The sequence below is a fragment of the Poecilia latipinna genome, unplaced genomic scaffold (assembly GCF_001443285.1).
Source record: "Poecilia latipinna isolate Pla-1442-1.1 unplaced genomic scaffold, P_latipinna-1.0 Scaffold1390, whole genome shotgun sequence".
Classification (NCBI taxonomy): Eukaryota; Metazoa; Chordata; class Actinopteri; order Cyprinodontiformes; family Poeciliidae; genus Poecilia; species Poecilia latipinna.
In genome coordinates, this window is record NW_015114006.1 from 83,235 (window position 1) to 102,462 (window position 19,228).

Consider the following 19,228-nt stretch of genomic DNA (forward strand, 5'->3'; position numbering starts at 1 on the left):
CCCCCCAATAATGAGATGGGATTTACTCCCTTGGGCCCATCTTTTAGCTTATCACACCCATATTGATGTGTCAAACTACAGACAGGAAAGACTTCATCTGGACTGACAGATATTCTTTAAAACGCATTTTGAGATCTATTAATTTACACCTTTATTTATGTACACAAAAAACAGCATTATGTACTTTTGCATTCCAAAAGTACATAAGTACAAGTTATACCTGGCATATAGACTAGCCAGATATAACTTGAATACCCAACTTTGAACATTTATTGTTTAAAACAGGACATTATATTATTTTTATCAATCGATTTTTGATTAAGGGAAACCCCCAAGATGTCTCTGGGTGAGTTAAAGGTGACAAATGTCGGGATTTCCCGTTATCAGCTGATGTCTTGCCACGTGACCTTCACGTTAGAGTTTCGCTGATATATATAGCATGTTGATGGACGTTCACCAGACGCTCAGTCGCTGTGGGAGGCGCTGTTCACTGTCAGATCTACGCTCTGGTCTTTAACGCAATATAGAGGAAACGGAAACCTTTGTGAAAAACCCAAGTCACCGTTCTCTGAAGTTGGCAGTGTTCACAATGATCTAAACAGGAAGTGAAGCTGCACAATTTCACAACAAATGCTAACAATTTTTTTTTTCTCTACGGATTAGCAAAGGTTCCAGGTTCGGGGAATCGAACCCAGGACGGTCCTCTGAATAATGGGGGCTCGCTCTACCTCTACAGCACGCAGCACCCAGCACCCCAAGTATTAGCATTCCTGTGAGTGTGAATTTGGTATTTTATTTTGAAAGTCTCAAACGGAAACCACTATAGTTTTGTCGCTCAGGAAGGAACTTTACGATTTCACCAACCAGCCTCGGCAACAGAGGCTTGGTTGACTCATTTCGGCCCTTTTCTGAGTCTCTCCGTGTTGTCAGAACGAATAGTTGTGTTGAGATTCGGTTCGACAGCTGGAAGCAGGTGAGTTAAACCCTTTAAACTTGTTTAGCTTTGTTGTGACGCAGTTTGGCTTTACTCAAACCACACCGCGTGTTTCACTTAGAGCTAACTTTTTTTTTTGGTGTTTAACTGAAAGTTGCAAACATGTTAGGCTGACCTAATTAAAGTGAAAGTAACATATCGTTTCCCAGTGAAATAAAATCAGAAAATTATGGCATTTATTTATTTTATCGCCGCAGAGGGTTTTTGTATGGCTACAATTTAAATACTGCTCGTTTTAAGTAGCTTCATCCAGTTGGTGTTTTTACTGCGGCGTCATAAGGAAGTTATGCATATACACTGATTGTTTACAGTGACATAATTGGTTGAATACTCTGTTGGGACCCGTTTGCTTATTTATTGTTCATTTTTGTCAAGCCAGTTGACGATTATGCCAGCTCTTGCTTCTGTTATTGTAAGAAATGTGTCTCGATCAGCTGATTAGGTCATCTGAGCTGAGTCACTTAATCAGGGCGATGATGTTTTACATTATTCACTTACAAAACGCCATTGTAAACTTGTTAAACGCCAACATTTATAGGTAGAACAAATCTTGAAAACGTGTAAGAAAAATAACCTCGAGTGCTTAAACAGGCACATGTTTCGTGCATCATCAATAGCACCGTCATTATACCAAAAGTCTTACTTTGCACTCATGATGTGACATATTTTGTACAATTCAATTAAAAAGCAAATAAATCGGCTAGAGGAAAAAAGGTTTTGGAAAATAATAAGCTGCAGCTTGATTATGTAAGTGTTCACACGCTTAAACCGCATTCAGTCTTGTTAGGTTGCTACCTGCCTTAAATTAGAGAGAATCATATTCATCGTAGTTAAAGTTGAGCTGTTCCATCAGGATTAAAAAAAATAAAAAATAAAAAAATTGGCCATTTGCATCAAGATGCCCAAAGAAGTGACAAAGGATCAACATTCTGTCATTCTACAAAGGTATCAAGCAGGAGAAGGGTAGACGTTTTTTAAACAAAACAACCACACCTGGCTGGGATACTTCAGAACTTTGTGTAAATGTGTATGTTGCTCTGATGAAACCAAATTTAAACTTGTGCCCACAAAGAAATCATCAAAAGAAAACCATACCCATGGTGAAACATGGTGGTGGCAGCATCATGCTCTGACGGTACTTTTCTTCAAATGGAATTAACCTTTTTGTTTTTGCATGGATGTTATTAATAGTTTCAAATATGATGCGGTTTTGACCCAAATGCTTCAGGTGTGTACTAAAAAGCATAGATCTTAAGGCATCCCATAATCGTTGCAAGTTCTGAAATGAGTTCAAATTTAAATCTGGCAAAAAAATATTGGGGAATATATGAAGAAAACTGTGGAAAATAATGTAGTCAAACCATTTATTTTTCTTTTTGGTTGAGGAGCCATGTGGAAAATTTACTTTTAGAATAATCTGCCCCCAAGTGGTAGTGGATGGGACTGCATTCTCGTTTGGAGATATCACAAATTTTAAAGGACGTTTAGATTTTATTTTACCCTGATTTAGTGTTAAAAGGTTGTGTGTGTTAAAAATGATCAGCACCAGCAGCAGATGGCTCTCTTAGCATTTTCTTTAAGGCTAGCTTATCTGTGTAGAGCTAACGCTATTTAGAGCAAAGCCAAAAACAAAGTGGATTTCTGCTGTATTCCAACACTTAACATCTTAAAAAAGCAAAACCAAACCAAGTTTATTTCAACTCTGTGTTTGCTTAAGCCTGTGTGAAATTCAAAATAAGAAAAAAATACGGGGAAGATAACATTAAGCTGTTTATTATATCTGAGTGTTTGGGGGAACTTTTGAGCTTTGTCTAGTAAACTGGTAGGTGTGTCTCAGGCAGAACATTTTTGGGATACGTAGGACACCGTACTGGCGTGCTGCAGATTTGTATCACTATAATCATGGGTGTTGTGACGTCTGACATTTTCATATTTACGCTGTACTTTAAATGTGGTAGATAAGAATTTTCCAGATACAATAAATGACAGTTACTTCTGAGTACTTTTCTTTTTCTTTTTTTTTTCTAGAAGGAATTATATTGTTTTTTTTTTCCACATGTTTTTTTTTTCCTATTACTATTATCAAACAGGCTGCTGCTGAATTAACATTACTATCTGAACCATTCATTCAAAACTAAATATTGAAATTTATTATTATTTTTCATTGACAGTATTGAAAAGCTGTCTGTTTTTTCATTATGAATAACTTCAAATGTTAGGTCTAATTTTGTCGCCTGTTACTTTAAGATGATGTAAGGTTCTTCAACATCGTAACTTTGAGCAAAAATGCCACAATGGCTTCACAATATTGAGGTATTTACAAAAACATGATTTTGTTATATAGTACAGAATAGCAGCCTTTGTTTATTATTACTGCTGATAAAATGATATAAAACTAAGATTATTACAGTTATAATAAAGTTAATGTTATTTAGTTGGACTCTGTTTTTGTCTTTGTCCACTCCCAAAAAAACACACTGGCAACTAGCTAAAGAGCAGCATCATGTGTGGGAGGCGACCAGGAAGCTGTGGTTTCTTTATTTTATATATATGTTTTTCAAACATATTAATGTTTGAAAAACATTAATATGTTTGGTTCCTTTGGTACAGAGGAACCAGTTGATTGCTGGTTCCTCTGTACCAGTAATCAACACAGTTTATTATTGGTTAAAACAAATTCCATGTTTTCTTAGAATAGCACCGCTAATGTTAGCAACATGTTGCGGTAGCTCTGTTAAGCTAGTTCTGATTTGTACTTTTTGTAGAATTTTATTAATATTTTTTTGGTTTTTATTCCTTTAATGTTTGGACAATTATTCCCTCTACTTCTAGATCCTGTTTTTTGTTTGTTTATTTGTTTGTTTGTTTGTCTTTTCACTTTTGGACAGCTATGATGAGTAACCACAGCAACAAAGTATAATTTTTACAACTGAGAGTAGCTGATTAACATCTAAAAACACCTCAAATTAATTCTGCATTTGCTGTCTGGATGTTTAGCTTTTACCAAAATAAATAAAGGTTTTTTCAACTAAGTTTAATAGATTATATATTTTTTTCCCAATTCAGAAGTCTTTATAAGAATTTCTAAGTAAAAACATCTCAATCATTTTTTAATGCATTAAAAACCCAGAACTCGTCTCCATTGGAATAATATATGACAAGCTAACGTTTAACTTTTATTTTAATTGAAAGTATACATCATCTTTTTTAGATTTATTGAGATGTTTGGTGTTGAAGTGACGTAACGTTGCTAATCTCTGGCTCCTCCCAGTTGGCAGCATGGCGTCAGGAGGCCCCATGGTGAACGGAGACGTCCCCCGCCCTCCGGGTCAGCTGGGCACGCTGGAGGAGACGGTGCAGCAGATGAACATCCTGATCCAGGAGAACCGCGACCTGAAAGGTGAGAGGTTTAAAACGGCTTCATACGTGGCGGGGTTCACTGAAACTGAAACACAGCCACACGATGGCTGAGATTTCGCGCTTCACATTCCGTCCACCAGAGGCGCTGCGTCAGACCAACCTGACCATGAAGGAGCGCTTCGAGGGCCTGACGGTGTGGAAGGAGAAGCAGCGGCAGGAGAAGGACTTCCTGGAGAAGCGTCTGGAGGAGGCCCGGCGCTGCATAGAGACGCTGACCGTCCAGAACCAGGAGCTCAGCAAGAGGCCGGAGGCAGGGGGCGGAGCTCAGGTCAGGACCACACCCACTTGTTTCATCCTTCTGCCGGCTGTCTCCCAGCCGAAGCCGCAGTCAGACCGTATCGGGGGTCATGTTGTTGACGTGTGTCACGGTGTGGTCCAATCAGAGCGCGGAGGTCGACGCCCTGCGCGCCCAGGTGGCCCGTCTGCAGGCGGAGAAGAACGACCTGGTGGCCCTGAACTCTGAGCTGCAGCTGAAGGCCGAGCAGGGAGCCGAGGAGGACTCCTTCATCGAGATCATCAGGGTGTCGGTGAGGAGACACACACACACACACACACACCCCCACACACACACAGTGACATACCCAGTCACTCACACAACAGGAACTGATTTATTACTAATGATTCCTGCACAGTTTCATCCATCCAACCATAAATTTAGAAGTTTTCTACTTGGACTTTAAAAACGGACTAATAGAACTGAGGAGCCGGGAAAATTGTGTTGGGGGAAAAAGTGCTATTACGACATGTGTGGGAAAATCCTGATGTGTCACCGTGTCCCGGCTCAGGATGCAGGTGTGGAAGACGTGAACCAAACGTGCGGTTCGGAGCGCATCAGGCGCCCCGACCTCAGCATGACCACGTCGCGGCAGGAGAACGAGGAGGCCACGGTGAGCCGGTTGCTGCAGTCGCTGAGGAACGAGAGCCAGAGATGTGAGCAGCTGCAGAGCGAGCTGCAGGTCTGCACTGCCAGGTACAGAACCATGTGGACCGATAATTAGATCACAATATAACGGTACTATTTTGATGATGATAAAGATTATGATGAGAAATATATATTATTACTTATTTTTCTGGTGATAGTTTTGCATGATTTTCTAGAACAAACTTGGAAATTTCCGAGTTTGAAAAGTCACATTTTTTCCATGTTTGAAAGTCTAAAACTTTTCAAAAGTCCAATATTTTCTAGAAAGTTTCTCAAATTAATCTCATAATTGTTTGTGTAAATTTACTCCTCTTTTTTGTGCCTACAGTGGAAATAAGCTTCTTCTTCGTACCATTTACTTAACACAAATTTGATTTATTTCACTAAGTTGAGCACAGCAATTGTATTTAATCATATTTTATAATTTGCTGATATTTGTTGATGATCGCAAATATAGCCTTTCCAGTCATACAGTCGATTTTGTTTTAGGTTTATCATCAGTAATTCAAATTAATCATGACAATGATGAATTAAAAGATGACATTTTTTCCGATAAATGATAAAAAATGTGATGAGAAACCTTTAAAGGACTTAACACAAAACATCGTCACGTTTCTTTTGCTACAGAATGTCTGATTTTATCCAACAGAATCCAGGATCTGGAGAAGAACTATAAAGTGGAGAAAACCATGAAGACCACCCAGACGGAGGTGAAGGAAGACCCTGCCAAGGAGGAGAAGGTGTGTGTGTGTGTGTGTGTCTGTGTGTTTATTCATTTCCTCCAGCAGCAGCAGGTTGTGTTTAAACTGTCCTCTGCTCCAGGCGGCGTCTGAGGTGGAGAACCTCAAGTCTCAGGTGAGGACGCTGTTCCGGGACCTGCAGCAGGCGCAGAGCAAGCTGGACGAAGCCGAAGGCATGAAGAAGAACCTGCAGGACAGGTTAGCCTGCTATGCTAACTCTGTGTGCATCACAACTAGAAAACAGACACAAACAACAGAAAGATGACCACTTTGTGTGTGTGTGTGTGTGTGTGTGTGTCAGGTGTCGGGAGGTGGAGCAGGACGTGGCCACGCTGAAGGCCCAGCTGCTGGAGAAGCAGGCGGTGCAGGCGGAGAACGAGCGGCTGAAGCTGCAGCTGGGCAGCCTGCAGGCGCAGGGCCAGCTGGAGCAGAAGAAGGCCGACGACGACAGGTTGGTGCAGACCAGCCGCACACAAACGGGCCGTTGCTATGGCCGATGGCAGTGTCATGCTGTGGGGATGCTTTCAGTCCAGCTGGAGAGAGTCGATGGAGGTCCAGACTGACTTGCAAGACTGACGATAAATACACAACTAAGAGTGGCAGTGGTTAGATTGGCCTAGTTAATGTTCAAATCTAAGTCCTAATGAAAATCTGCAGCAAAACTTGAAAATGGATGTTCACGAGTTAAACAGCCAATCTGATCGAGCCTGAGCTGATTTACAGAGAAGTATTTCTAAAAAACATATAACTTCTAAAAGCAGGTAGCAGAAATAGAGGGAGCTGAATTGAGTATTTCAGATATTTAAAACAAAAAAGTAATCATTAATTATCAATAATTATCAATATGGACTGATATAAAATGCTTATATTGTGAGACGTTTTTCAACCCCAACATGAAGTTGTTTGTAAAACGTTCTGGACTCATCCAGATGGTCCTGCTCCTTCCTCTTCCTCACAGGAACAACCTGGCTCAGCTGAAGGACGCGTACACCAAACTGTTTGAGGACTACAACGAGCTCAAAGAGGAGAAGAAGAGAAAGGAGGTGTGTTTTCAGAGGGTCACTCTGGTGTTTTCTGGTTTTCCTCTGACCAAATGCCAACATGCTGCGCTGCCCTGCAGTCCCACATGGTGGAGAGGAACCTGGTGGAGGACCTGCAGCTACGGCTCACCGCTGCAGAGGAGGCGCTGGCCGTCAAGCAGAACAAGATCGACGACATGAAGCAGGAGATGTTCCAGAAGGAGAAGGAGCTGGAGACCATCTCTGTGTTCCAGGCTCAGGTTGGTGCATGTGGTTAGAAAACAAAATGAACCCAGGAAAACACGGCGATGTGAACGTACCAGCTACCATGCTGATTGGACGAATCCATAGACCAAAGTCGATAGGCCACGCCCTTCACCAGCTGTTTATTGTCATTTTTTTTGGCCTGTGAGTTAATCTCTTTTTTGCAGTAATAAAAAGATAATAATTATTATAAACGCTGTTTTTAATGGCGCAAGCAAAACTTTTACATTTCCAAGTGTAGCAGCAATTTTTTTTTACTTCAACCTGGAACAGAAAACCAGCGGGTCCAAAAAATAGATTTATTTAAATAATAACCGCCATGGTGGAGAGTGACAAACAGAGGCTGGTTTTTCCCAGTTTAATCCACTGCCTGCTTTGCAGACTAGAGGATGACACACCAAATACAAAACGAAACAGAAACTAAAATGAAGAGGGGGATGATTAGTAACTATCGAGCAAATTATTCCCCAGTCCCAGACTGTCTTCCTTCTAGTTGGAAAGCCTGTTGAGAATAAAGTGACTGGATGACCTGAGTTTGTAGTTTTTTTCTAAAGCCTGTTTGACAGTTTCGGTTCTGTCCCGGCCCACAGGCCGAGGTGTACTCCTCGGACTTCTACGCGGAGCGAGCGGCCAGGGAGAAGCTGCACGAGGAGAAGGAGCGCCTGGCTGCGCAGCTGGAGTTCATTAAGAAGCAGAACACGCAGCTGCAGCAGGACATGGACTCACTGGGCCGGTACGCAACGCTCACACAGGAGACGCCCTGCTTTCAACTCACCCAGCAAAAACAATGGACTTTGTCTCTCTCTTGTGGTCACTTTAATCCCAATGACCTCCAGCGGATGTATCTGATCCTCTCTTACTGTCCTCCAGGCGTTCTCTGAATGAAATGCAGCGCAGACACGGATCCACTGCATCCGGCTCGCATGGGCCTGATGCAAGTCTTGTAGGAAGAGGTAAGCTGAGTTTAGTTCTGCTGATAAAGCCACACATTTTCCTTTGACATAGCTAACAGAGTAAAATCCCTGAGAGCGTTCTTAACGTGTGAGTGTGATTCAGGTACTGACTGGAACCAGGGCAACATTCCTGAACACGCCTGCCCCAAATGCAACGAGATCCTTCCAGACCTGGACTCCCTGCAGATCCACATCATGGACTGCATCAACTAGACCTTCCTCACCTCACCAGGAGCACCTTTACCCAAGTCTTCCTCTGCTCTCGCCCATACTGTACCTCCCTGTGTCCTATCATGTAGGATCCAAGGATCTCATAGTTTCTGGATGGAAGTCTAAAGAGGCTTCATCGATCCAGGCCCGCTGTAGTTTGGGGGTTGAAAAAGTGCGTACCAGCCAATCCCAACAGTTGGCTTTTGATAAATCCAGCTGGAAATAAACCCTCTTTTTTATATTATTATTGTTATTTTTTGTTTTAGTTTGTTCACTTTGTAAAAAAAAAAAGTAATCTTTCTCAGAATGTATAGATTTTAGGGCAACATTATCACAACTTGGCGCCATTGAAAAAGGCAGGTGAAAAAACCATCAATTTGCCACGTAAATAAAATCACCATAAATGTTGTAAAATGTCTCATCATAGCAGGACACGAGTAGGAAGCATATATGTCACATTTAGGAAATGTAAAGTGAGCTCCTGTTTGTTCTACAGCCAACTGAAACCTGAGAGAGCAGCAGAAGAGGCTCCACAGTGCAGAACAGCATGAGCCAAAACACTAGCGTGGATTTTTTTTTCTTGTGTGTTTGTAGTAAAACAAGCAAACCGAAGGTTTACATCGCCACACATGCCAGTTTCCATCTTATGGCACAATATTTAATATTGACCATAGCCGTCAGAAATCCCCTTCTAAAAGTCAAACGTTTGGTTTTCACGTTGCTCCACATCCTGTCTCAAAATTACCCTGTAGAAATCTTTCATGCTATTTTGTTATTGTTTGGTTTTTTTTTGACACGTTTTGTCTTGGCATTTCAGGCATTCCATATATTGAAGCTGGTTATGCTAGGACAGTCTTTTAAATCTAAAAAAAAAAATATTAATCTACTAATTTAATATAGATGTCACCTTAAATCTTTTCCCATCTTTTGGTCCCCTTTTTTTTTTTTTTACCATACTTGTCTTTTGTAAATACTGGCCTGGGTTCGCACAGGAGCCTGGCTTTGCATGAAAACATTCTACCACTCCTAGTTGTGCAATTAAATAAGGTTCAGTTAAAGAATATAAGAAAATGTTTTGGGGTTTGTGATCTCTGCGCGATCTGAGCTGAAAAGTGAGAAAAAATGTAAATCTGCATGGCGGACATGTCCTACCATGGTACCAAGTATGCATTTCTAAATGCTTTGAGATTTTATGGAGTCTCTGATCATCATTTAAGCTCCTGATTGGATTTTCTGTCAGTCTGGAGAGGATGGGTAATATGAAGGCACATATTTTCTTTCTATTAAGCAGAAGAAATTCTGTAATTAGAACATAATATATTTGATCGGTTTATGAATATCCAGGAAACTGTCAGTTCTGTATACCTTGTAAGTTTTAAAGGTTTGGAATTCTATGGGAAAAAAAATCTAATAAAATGAGAGAATTTCTGTCTGAGTTTTACCTTATCATGATTTACAGTTAACAATTAGCTTTTCTTTAGATATAGATTTTTTTTATTGTTTAGTTTTTCTTTTATTTTGAAGCCAAAGGTTTAGATAGGTAGTCATGGAGATAGCTTTATAATAAATGGGGTTTTGCCATATATCAAAAATATATTGTAATAATGGGAGTCAGTAGGAGAAAAGTTTTGGGCAAAGATTACATGTGAAGATACAATAGAGGGGACAGATACATTTTTAAATTAAAAAATAATACAATGGAAATAAACATCTTGAGAATAAAATAAGAGGTTTGTAAAATGTACATATTTAGACAAAAATTATTAGGCTTTAAAATGAAATGAGAATACGCATTGGTGAATGGGCAAATTAAATCAGATCCCTGTAGTACTTCATAAGCTGTTATGGCCACTCTTGCATCACAAAAGGTCCAGAAAACAAAAATGCCAGAGTAATTTATTAGCAATTATTTTTAGCACAAAAATGTTTCACATCCACCCTTTAAAAATTAACTTAAATATTGTCCCATTTAAAATGTACTTTTTGTTAAGCTAAAATCGAATAAAGATTATATAATATTAATATATGACGCTCAAATACTTCTCCAGATGACAAAATGGTCTAAATCCAATTTTCTTTTTCTACTCATTTTTTTTAATGAGGCATATCACTGGACACCCTTCTCCTCTTTGACAATACATTGGGTCCTTCGTTTAGCGCCAGTTTAGATTTTCCTCTGTGTGAGGAAGCAGTTAGTCGATTCTGTGAATGAAATGAATTACCGCCTGGTTTGGTCGGGAAGACGGTCCTAAAGAAAACAAAGTAATATTTTATGAGGTTCTAATATTTGGTTTGGTGTCACCGGCAGCAGAAGACAGGAACCCGAGCAGCGACGAACGTAGGTAAGCGTCGACTTTCATTTGGAGTCAGACATGGAGAGAAAGTACTTTATTTTTAATATTTAAAAAAAAAAAACAATTGTCAGGGTGTTCGCGAAAGTAGAATGTATTTCCGTAAATAAACAGTGTTATTGTTCATATTAATTTTAGACGTGCATCATGTGTTAGCTGTTTGGATTAGCATTTTACTACTGTGACGTCGGTGAAGAATGTAATGCATACTTGTTGAAAGCATTCCGTTTCTCAAGCCTTTAACCTTTAAATACATGGCGGTTCTGCACCAGTCGGGTTCAGACAGGATGGGCCTTTATTCATATTTTTACATTTAATATTAACACAAATTGTCCCACAACTGATTGTCAGAGACACAGAGCCTGCTGGATGAATCTGAAACAGCCAGGCATTTCACAGTGATGTAATATGAATAGTTATGTTTGTCTGTATAAATGAATTGATTTTAGGATCTGCTAAAATTCAAACCTTTTTTTTTTCCTTTTTCACAGTTTATAACGTAACAACCACCATTTTTAAGTTTCTCCTAGATTTTGTTTTCATTTTATGAATTCAAAAGCTGAAATATTTCTGTCATCTCAGATTCACAGATAATTAAACTTTTTTTCATGTCAGAATTGCCATCTGAGATCAGCTGCAGTCAGCACCTCTAAAATGGACAGTAAGTATTATAAAGTTTAACACACAATAAAGTAAAGACTTTTGGAGTTTAATACTTAGTGGCTTTTTTCCCCCTCAGGTGAGGACGACCTGGACATTCTGACCGCGCTCCTGGACGAGAGCGAGGAAACCGGCGAACCGCAGGCAGACGATTTGGACGGGCTGTTCGATGAGGACAACGGAGACGATGCAGAGTACAAAGAGGACGGCGAGGGGACGGACGCCGTGTCGGAACTCTTTGGGGACGTTGAGGACATTGAAAACGAGGAGAAGGACGTGAAGGGAGAAGGAAGTGAGAGAGAATCCTGCCCCGACTTGGACAGGTCCAAAGAGGATTTGCAAGGTTTGTCTCACATCACTTCACTCCAGATTTGATTTCTGTTCCATTGAGGATTTATTTTATTTATTTATTTGTTTGTTTTGCTTTATTAAATGTGTCCCTGTGTTTTCTGCAGAGGAGCTGAGGAGGATGCAGGAACAGATGCAGAAGCTGCAGCAGCAGCTGCAGGCGACTCAGAACAGTTCAGCTTCTCCCAAAGCAGGGAGATCAAAGCCAACACCGAGCCAGAACCCAGCGTCCAAACCGAGCCGGGCCAAAGCTGAACTACAAGCAGGTAAACGTGTTGCTTAGCAACTCTACTGAGCTCTACTGCACTGCTGCTGGAGGGCCAGGAAAACACTCATTGATTGGCTTTTAGGGATGAATTCAAACCTTGTTGGTTGTGATGTGGAATGATTAAGCAACAATAAACTTCTTTTTATATAGCTTATGTATTTGTTATCATTATTTTTATATAATTAAACATCAAAGTTTGTTTCTATAATTTCTGTTTTCTTTTTGTTACATTCGTAATTATGCAACAATAAATGTCTGATTTAAGATTATTTATTAATCGACAAATTTCTTTTATTATTTTGATTTCTTTTTAGTATTTTTATAATTAACAGTAAATGTATCTTTTGAGAGAAAAAAAAGATTCCTTTTTTAACTATTTTATCATTAAAAACTTTTATTTAATTATTTCTTATTTATTAAGCCAAAATTAACTGTTTGAATTTATCATAATTTATTTAAATGTTTGTATTTAAGCAAAAAAAAAAAAAGGTTATTTACAGTTGAGCAACACATTTTTACTATTTTTTGTATTACTTGTTTAAGCCCCATTATAATTAAGCAATAATAAACTTTTAAAATGATTTTTATTTGTTTTGCTACATTGTTTTACAATTTATAATTTGCTTTATTTATTTATTATGATTTTTTTTATATGTATGTGTATAAAAATGCAACAATAAACTCCAATCATTTTTAAAATCAATAAATCAGAGCAGAACTTTGAAACCTAAAGACCCAGAGTAAATACCATCGGTGCTGTAAACTCTTCACCAGTTCTGTATTTCCAGTGGATGTTCTTGTGACTTTTTCTTCCAGTTTCAGCGTCTTTATCCGCTCCGGCCACAGGGGGGAGCTCCAAGCTGCAGGAATCCTCAGACTTCCTCTCTCAGCTCAGCAACGCAGACTCATTCAAACGTAAACTAAGAGTGGCTCACCAAGCCAGAGCTTCACCTCCAGGTCACACCTTCACTCTTTGACTCACCCCGGTCTGTTCAGCTCTGAATGAAAGCTGTCCTTGGATTTCATGTTGCGCATATGTGCTGTTTTCAGAGTATAGGAAACCACTGGTGGAGGTGAAGATCGGCAGCTCCTTCCAACCACTAGAGAGCGCCAGCGAGCCGTGCGATCGCCTGCTCTCACCCCCTCCCTCCCACACTCGAACCACAGCGGGTGGAGAACCTAAACCATCTAAGCCAGCGGCTCTGCCTCCTGTTCCTAAAGACATAGGGGTGGAGAAGTACTCAGGACTGCGGCTCAGGTCAGAGCCGCTAGCTTGTGTAATGCTATTTAAAAACATAGAATTAGATGGTCATTGGTTCACTGAGTTGTGGAGCACTGAAGTCTGAACCGATGCTTTTGGTCGATGCTTCATCAGGAAGCCGCGGGTTTCCTCAAGCGAGATGGAGCGAAAGATGGCCGACCGGCGGCTGATCCGGCTGTCCCAGGTGCCGGAGCGGCTGAAGCGGGAGAAGCTGGAGGACAGCGACTGGGTGACGTTCGCCGTGCTGGTCAGCAAAGCTACGCCCCAAAGCAGCAGCAGTGTATGTTGTGATGCTTTATGTTATTACCATGACCGCCCGACCCTTGACCTCCCATTGGTTTCATGACTCAACCTTCTCTCTGCAGGGCAAAACCTTCAGCGTCTGGAAGCTGAACGACCTCCACAACCTGGACGTGTTTGTGTCCCTGCTGCTGTTCGGTGACGTCCACAAGGAGCACTGGAAGATGGAACCTGGCACGGTCATAGGAATCCTGAACCCCAACCCCATGAAGCAGAGAGACGGCTACGACGGGGTGAGGTACACACTCTCAGAGTGTTTTCACACCTGATAGTCCAGTAGACTCGGTTTGATTGGGGGCCAAACTTGCAACATTTGGTCTATTTCCAGCTGGTGTGGTTCATTTTCATACTGAGTCAAACCATCCAAACTAATTTTTTCCTTACCTGTTCCCCTCCTCACCTGTGGTGGTGCTGCACCAAGAACCACTGAAGGAAAAGACAGGAAAACCTCATAGCAAGACACTGAGCACAACTATCTTCATCCCAAAATGTAAACAAAAATGTAGTGGCCTTATATTTTAGCAGATGTACAAGCTTTTTCTCCCGCGAGTCCTATGTTTACATGTTTGTTATGGCTGTATTTACCCAGAATTCTTTGTGTTAGCATCTGCTTTCTGCTTTTGGAGCAGTTGTTGGTCTGCTTGATGTTCACATATGCATTCAAACTGAGCCAGACTTCATTTCAGTTCAACCCAGACAAATTTTTTTTAGGATGATCAGAGTTCTATTGTGTGTTCCAACCTCCCCAAACAGACAGGACCTTCTGGGCAAACCAACTAGAGTTCAGTTAAAGCGGACTAAACAGGGCTGGTGTGAATGCACCCTTAGAGACTCTGAAACTGAGCTTCATTCCCAATCGTCCCTCGCTGCTAACACCCTGGTTGCCCTGCAGGTCAGTCTGACGGTAGATCATCCTCAGAAGGTTCTGGTGATGGGGGAAGCTCTGGACTTTGGGACCTGCAAGGCAGTGAAGAAGAGCGGGGAGCCGTGCTCTCAGATCGTTAACATGGTAGCCCTCCGTTTGCTGCAACATTATTGTTCCAATCCGGCTGTCTCGTCCGATGCTAACCACCTGACCCTCTCTGCAGTACGAGTGCCAGTACTGCCAGTACCACGTCAAGGCCCAGTACCAGAAGATGAGCTCCAAGAGGGCCGAGTTGCAGTCGTCGTTCTCCGGGAAAGCCCCCAACCGGGTGAAGGGGAGCGGGAAGGGGGGCAGCCTGAGAGAGCGTCTGTGTCAGGACGGCTTTTACTACGGGGGGGTCTCCTCTGCTGCCTGCGCCGCCTCCCTGTGAGTCCTGCTGAAACTACAATCCAAGTTAATGTTCTTTATTGTAAAGGTTCTACTCAGCTCAGGCTTAGTTTCACAAAAAAGTCTGGAATCCATGTAGCTAAAATTACATTTTAAGGCCTTAAAGTGTCTTAAATACATTAAATAAAAGTTAGTAGTGGCAGGACTATTTAATCTCATATTTAATTTATTTATTCTTTTCCTCATGGGACTGTCAAATTCTGTCAGGCAAGAGTTTGAGTTGCCCGCGTTCTGAGTTGAGGCAGTTGAGAATACCACTACCTAGGTGCTAATATACCCTTGCTACCTAGCTAGCTACTTTTACATCAATCATGGGAAAGTGAAAATTCATCTCCAGTTAGCTGGACAACGTTCGTACATTTCTGTGAAGATGCAAGTCTTCAATTCCATTCATAATGGTCTTAAAAAGCTTTTAAATTTGAGTTGGTGAAACATTAACCAACCATGAATATTGTATATGTATTTTATATGACAGATCAACATGGAGTTGTGCATAATTGTGAAGTAGGAAGAAAATTCTGCATGGTTTTCATATTTTCTTTTTACAAATAATAATCCAAAACATAAGCCATGCACTTCATGTAGGATATTGAGCTGTTAGCATGTCATGGCAGTTATGAGTCTGTCAAACAGCAACAGTCTTGAGTCAGAGGTTTCTTCAGAATTGTTGCAACACTGACTGCTACTGGACAGTCTGCCTGCCAACATCTTGAGTGTTGATGTTTCCAGACTCTGGCTGAGCTCTAAATGTACAAAGCTCCAACAGACACATTCACACACCATGTTTCAGATGTTTGTTTTGTAAATAATGTTGAAAATAATTCAGATTTTTTTTTAGTTTTTCAGTAAAACACATCTGCAGTTTCAGTAACTAGTGAAGTGTGTTGCAGGACTGCATCTAAACCGACCAAACCGGTCCAGAAAACCCTGGATAAGCTGTTTGTGAGAGGATCGGCTCAGCTCATCAGTCAGGCCAAGAAGATCGGTACGCTGCCTGTATGCTTCACCTCAGCACTCAGCGTTTTCGCTTTATGTCTTTAATAAATACAGAGAAAAGTTGAGCTGTTTATTAAAAACATCTGATGTGAGACCTCAGTTTTCTGGTGATTACCAGGTATGCAGTCCGGGGAAGTTTCTGGATGCTCCAACGAGTTTAAGAGCCTGATGACGATACCAACCCCAGGAGCTCTGCAGCTGAAGAAACACCTGGAGCAGGACAACCAGCTGGGTTGGAATAATAATAATAATAAGTATTAGAATAAAAATAACAATACTCCTCCTGAACTTGATGTTTGTCCTCAGCCTCCAGAAATACATCCGGAGCTGCGCTTCAGTCCATCTCTGCGTCCGACCTCTTAAAGCAGCAGAAACAGAAGCAGCGGGAGCTCCTGGAGAGCCGCCGGCACAGAGTCCAGCAGAGGGCGCCGCAGAACCCAGGAAGCACCGCTACAACGCCGGGCCGAGCCGGTCTGACGTCCCCAAAGGCTGCCTCGGAGGTTCCCACGGCGACGTCGGATGCCCCGACATTGGGCCGCGGCTTCTCCAAAGGGGACGACATTCTCTTCTTTGACAACAGCCCGCCTCAGGCTCCGCCCCCTAGCGCTCTCAGCCTATCAGCCGCCAAGCTGGCCGCTCTGAAGAAGCTGAGGGGGAAAGGGGCGGTGCTGGAGAGGGAAGACCCCAACGCCGTGAAGAGGAAGAGGAGCGACAGCAGCGACATCAACACCCGAGTAGAGAAGAATCGGACGTCCCCAAATGGTGCGTACAGAAGTGTTCACACTTTAAGTTATGATAAATTAAGTTCATCTAAAGTTAACTGATCTTATCGACCGGCTAACAATTAATTGATAAGCAGCAATTTTATTAAAAACCTGCATTTTCCCTTGTATCAAGATGGCTTGAAGTGTTTCTAAAACATAAAGGGCAAATTTTTCATAATATATAGAATTTTTATAAAATTAATACAATTTAAAATTTTGTGTTAAGCTTTATTAAATACTGACTGAATAAACAGAAAATTGTGGTTTTCTCAGAAACTAGGATATATTGGCAAAACATAAAACATGACTTTCAATATATGTTTTCTGATATACTATTTTATTAGCTCACCTGCTCTGGGATCACAGATGGAAACCTGTTTGAGCTAAATCTGGTGTTGGGCATCTTTTATTAATATTTTTTGCACATTGTTCCTGTTTTAAATAAACTTATTAGCTGGAAAAAAAACATGGAAAAAAAACACCTAAATGTCATAATTTGATTATATATCAAACTTAAATAAAAGGTAACAATGTCAGTTACACAAGCCTTGCATTTACTTTGTAATCTTTTGGCAAAAAAGGAGGTGGTGATTATTATAATGATTTTTATTTGCAACAATTACTTTTGGCAAAAATGACAGGCCATTATTTTTGGAAGGTGACTATAAGTAGTTTAGTCACCTCCTCAACTTAACGTTTGTCCTCAGCTTCAGAGATGCTGAGGACAAACAATTGGTTCTGCTTTTGCATGACCAGTGGCGCCCTCTGCTGGACGGCTGCCAAACTACAACACTGAAAGAAGCAGATATTTTTTAATCAATTTGAGACTTTTTTAATCTAATAAACCATTAATCATAAGTTGATTAATATTTTGTATCCTTGGTTGAAATGATTTCTGAGTACCTAAAGAACTCCTCCTTTGTCTCACCTGCTCAGGCGGGTCGTCCGGTAACGAGGAGGAGGAGCCCGCCCTGAAAAAGAAACGTGAGCAGCAGCGCTACGTCGAGTCCGAGGAGTTCCAGAAGATCCTCAGCGCCAAATCTCGTCACAGCGTCGCGCTCCAAGCGGTACAAACAGAGATTTTATTACTTTTTTTTGTATGTTTAGCTTTAAGGAGAGATCCAGATAACTGAGGCTGCTTCCTGCTTCCTGCAGTCAGAGTACCAGCTGCAGGAGCGCTACTTCAATGTTCTGGTGAAGAAGGAGCAGATGGAGGAGAAGATGAAGGCAATCAGAGAGATGAAGTGTCGGGCTGTCACCTGCAGAAAGGTACACCGTGGCGTTGCCGTTAGGAACGCCTCCATCTGTCGTTACGGAGTCTGATTCTTTCTCCACCTTCTCACTCCTACACCTCCAGTGCAGCTACACCTACTTCAAGCCGGCGGATCGCTGCGTGACTGAGAACCATGAGCTGCGGTGGCACGACGCCGTCAAGCGCTTCTTCAGATGTCCCTGTGGACAGAGGGCCATCGCTCTGGACAGACTGCCACACAAACACTGCAGGTAACCCCGGAGACCCCTCCTCTTCTTCCTCTTCCTCCTCTTCACGCTCACCCAGAACCGCAGACTAAACTGAGCTGATGTCATTTCCAGCAACTGTGGGCTGTTTAAATGGGAGCGAGACGGGATGCTGAAGGTAAGACGGAACCACAGGAGAGGAGAAGCACAATGCATGCTGGGAGATCTGAGCTGAGGTTCTGGATGTTCTCTTTCAGGAGAAAACTGGACCCAAGATTGGAGGAGAGCTTCTCCAGCCTCGAGGAGAGGAGCACGCCAAGTTCCTCAACAGCTTGAAATGAACTCTCACCACCGAGAGGAACGAGTGTTAAGTTTGTATAATTATGTAGCAACATTTTTTTAAATCAAATTTTAAATTTAAATGTTTTTTTAAAGAATATTCAGACGTTTCAGGTATTGAATTTGTAAACAGGCTGAATAAAGCAAGACTTTACAAAGTGTCATGTAAAAGTCTGTTTTTATCCTTTCTAATGGAAAAGTTAACCTGAAAACTTTGGGTGTAAAAATGAGAGAAAAATTATTGAAATAGTTTATTTTCCTCTACACTGTCTTTTAAGAAAATCAAAAGAGGATGTTTGGAGAATTTGAAAAAGTGGATGCAAAGTTATAGAATTATTATTTAATAACTTATTTTTCCAAAAGTTGACAAACTCAAAATATAATGGCCCTGATTAAAAAAAGAGGTCAACTAAGTGTAACCCTACTCAAAAAATAACTTCTGATTTAGGAAAAACACAGAAGTATAACTTATGTCATCACAAGCATGATAGACAGCGCTAAGACCCACCTCCTGCCTCTGATTGGTTGTGATTAATGGCAGAAGGCGGGGGATCTCTTTTTTCTTTTTGTAAACATGTCTCATGCCACAATGTCACGTCATAGAGACAGTTTCAATAAATATGTAAAAACATTTCTTATAAGTTTTGTA

At 41.2% G+C, this 19,228-nt stretch overlaps 2 protein-coding genes across 5 annotated transcripts; both read left to right on the forward strand.

Annotated features, from left to right (window-relative positions):
- The first annotated feature begins 62 nt into the window (after positions 1 to 62).
- optn (optineurin) lies at positions 63 to 9,957 on the forward strand. Its single transcript, XM_015056556.1, has 13 exons — positions 63 to 973; positions 4,266 to 4,394; positions 4,495 to 4,682; positions 4,798 to 4,941; positions 5,200 to 5,384; positions 5,986 to 6,076; positions 6,159 to 6,274; positions 6,378 to 6,527; positions 7,035 to 7,119; positions 7,197 to 7,355; positions 7,950 to 8,092; positions 8,230 to 8,312; positions 8,416 to 9,957. Exons 2-13 carry the CDS (start codon positions 4,274 to 4,276, stop codon positions 8,523 to 8,525), a joined length of 1,575 nt encoding a protein of 524 aa, XP_014912042.1. The 5' UTR covers positions 63 to 973; positions 4,266 to 4,273; the 3' UTR covers positions 8,526 to 9,957.
- A 679-nt stretch (positions 9,958 to 10,636) lies between these two features.
- mcm10 (minichromosome maintenance 10 replication initiation factor) lies at positions 10,637 to 18,745 on the forward strand. Of its 4 annotated transcripts, none has more exons than XM_015056555.1 (18): positions 10,637 to 10,864; positions 11,489 to 11,534; positions 11,613 to 11,876; positions 11,989 to 12,147; positions 12,996 to 13,106; positions 13,200 to 13,407; positions 13,525 to 13,690; positions 13,776 to 13,943; positions 14,603 to 14,719; positions 14,799 to 15,001; positions 15,913 to 16,007; positions 16,137 to 16,250; positions 16,325 to 16,780; positions 17,719 to 17,849; positions 17,938 to 18,051; positions 18,140 to 18,285; positions 18,376 to 18,418; positions 18,498 to 18,745. In XM_015056555.1, the coding sequence occupies exons 2-18, from the start codon at positions 11,528 to 11,530 to the stop codon at positions 18,579 to 18,581; spliced, it is 2,586 nt and encodes an 861-aa protein (XP_014912041.1). In that variant the 5' UTR covers positions 10,637 to 10,864; positions 11,489 to 11,527; the 3' UTR covers positions 18,582 to 18,745. The 4 variants fall into 4 exon arrangements, with proteins under 4 accessions (XP_014912041.1, XP_014912038.1, XP_014912040.1 ...); XM_015056552.1 differs by having other exon boundaries at positions 10,638 to 10,865; positions 11,487 to 11,534; positions 12,966 to 13,106; XM_015056554.1 differs by having other exon boundaries at positions 10,638 to 10,864; positions 11,456 to 11,534; positions 12,966 to 13,106.
- The last annotated feature ends 483 nt before the right edge of the window (positions 18,746 to 19,228 follow it).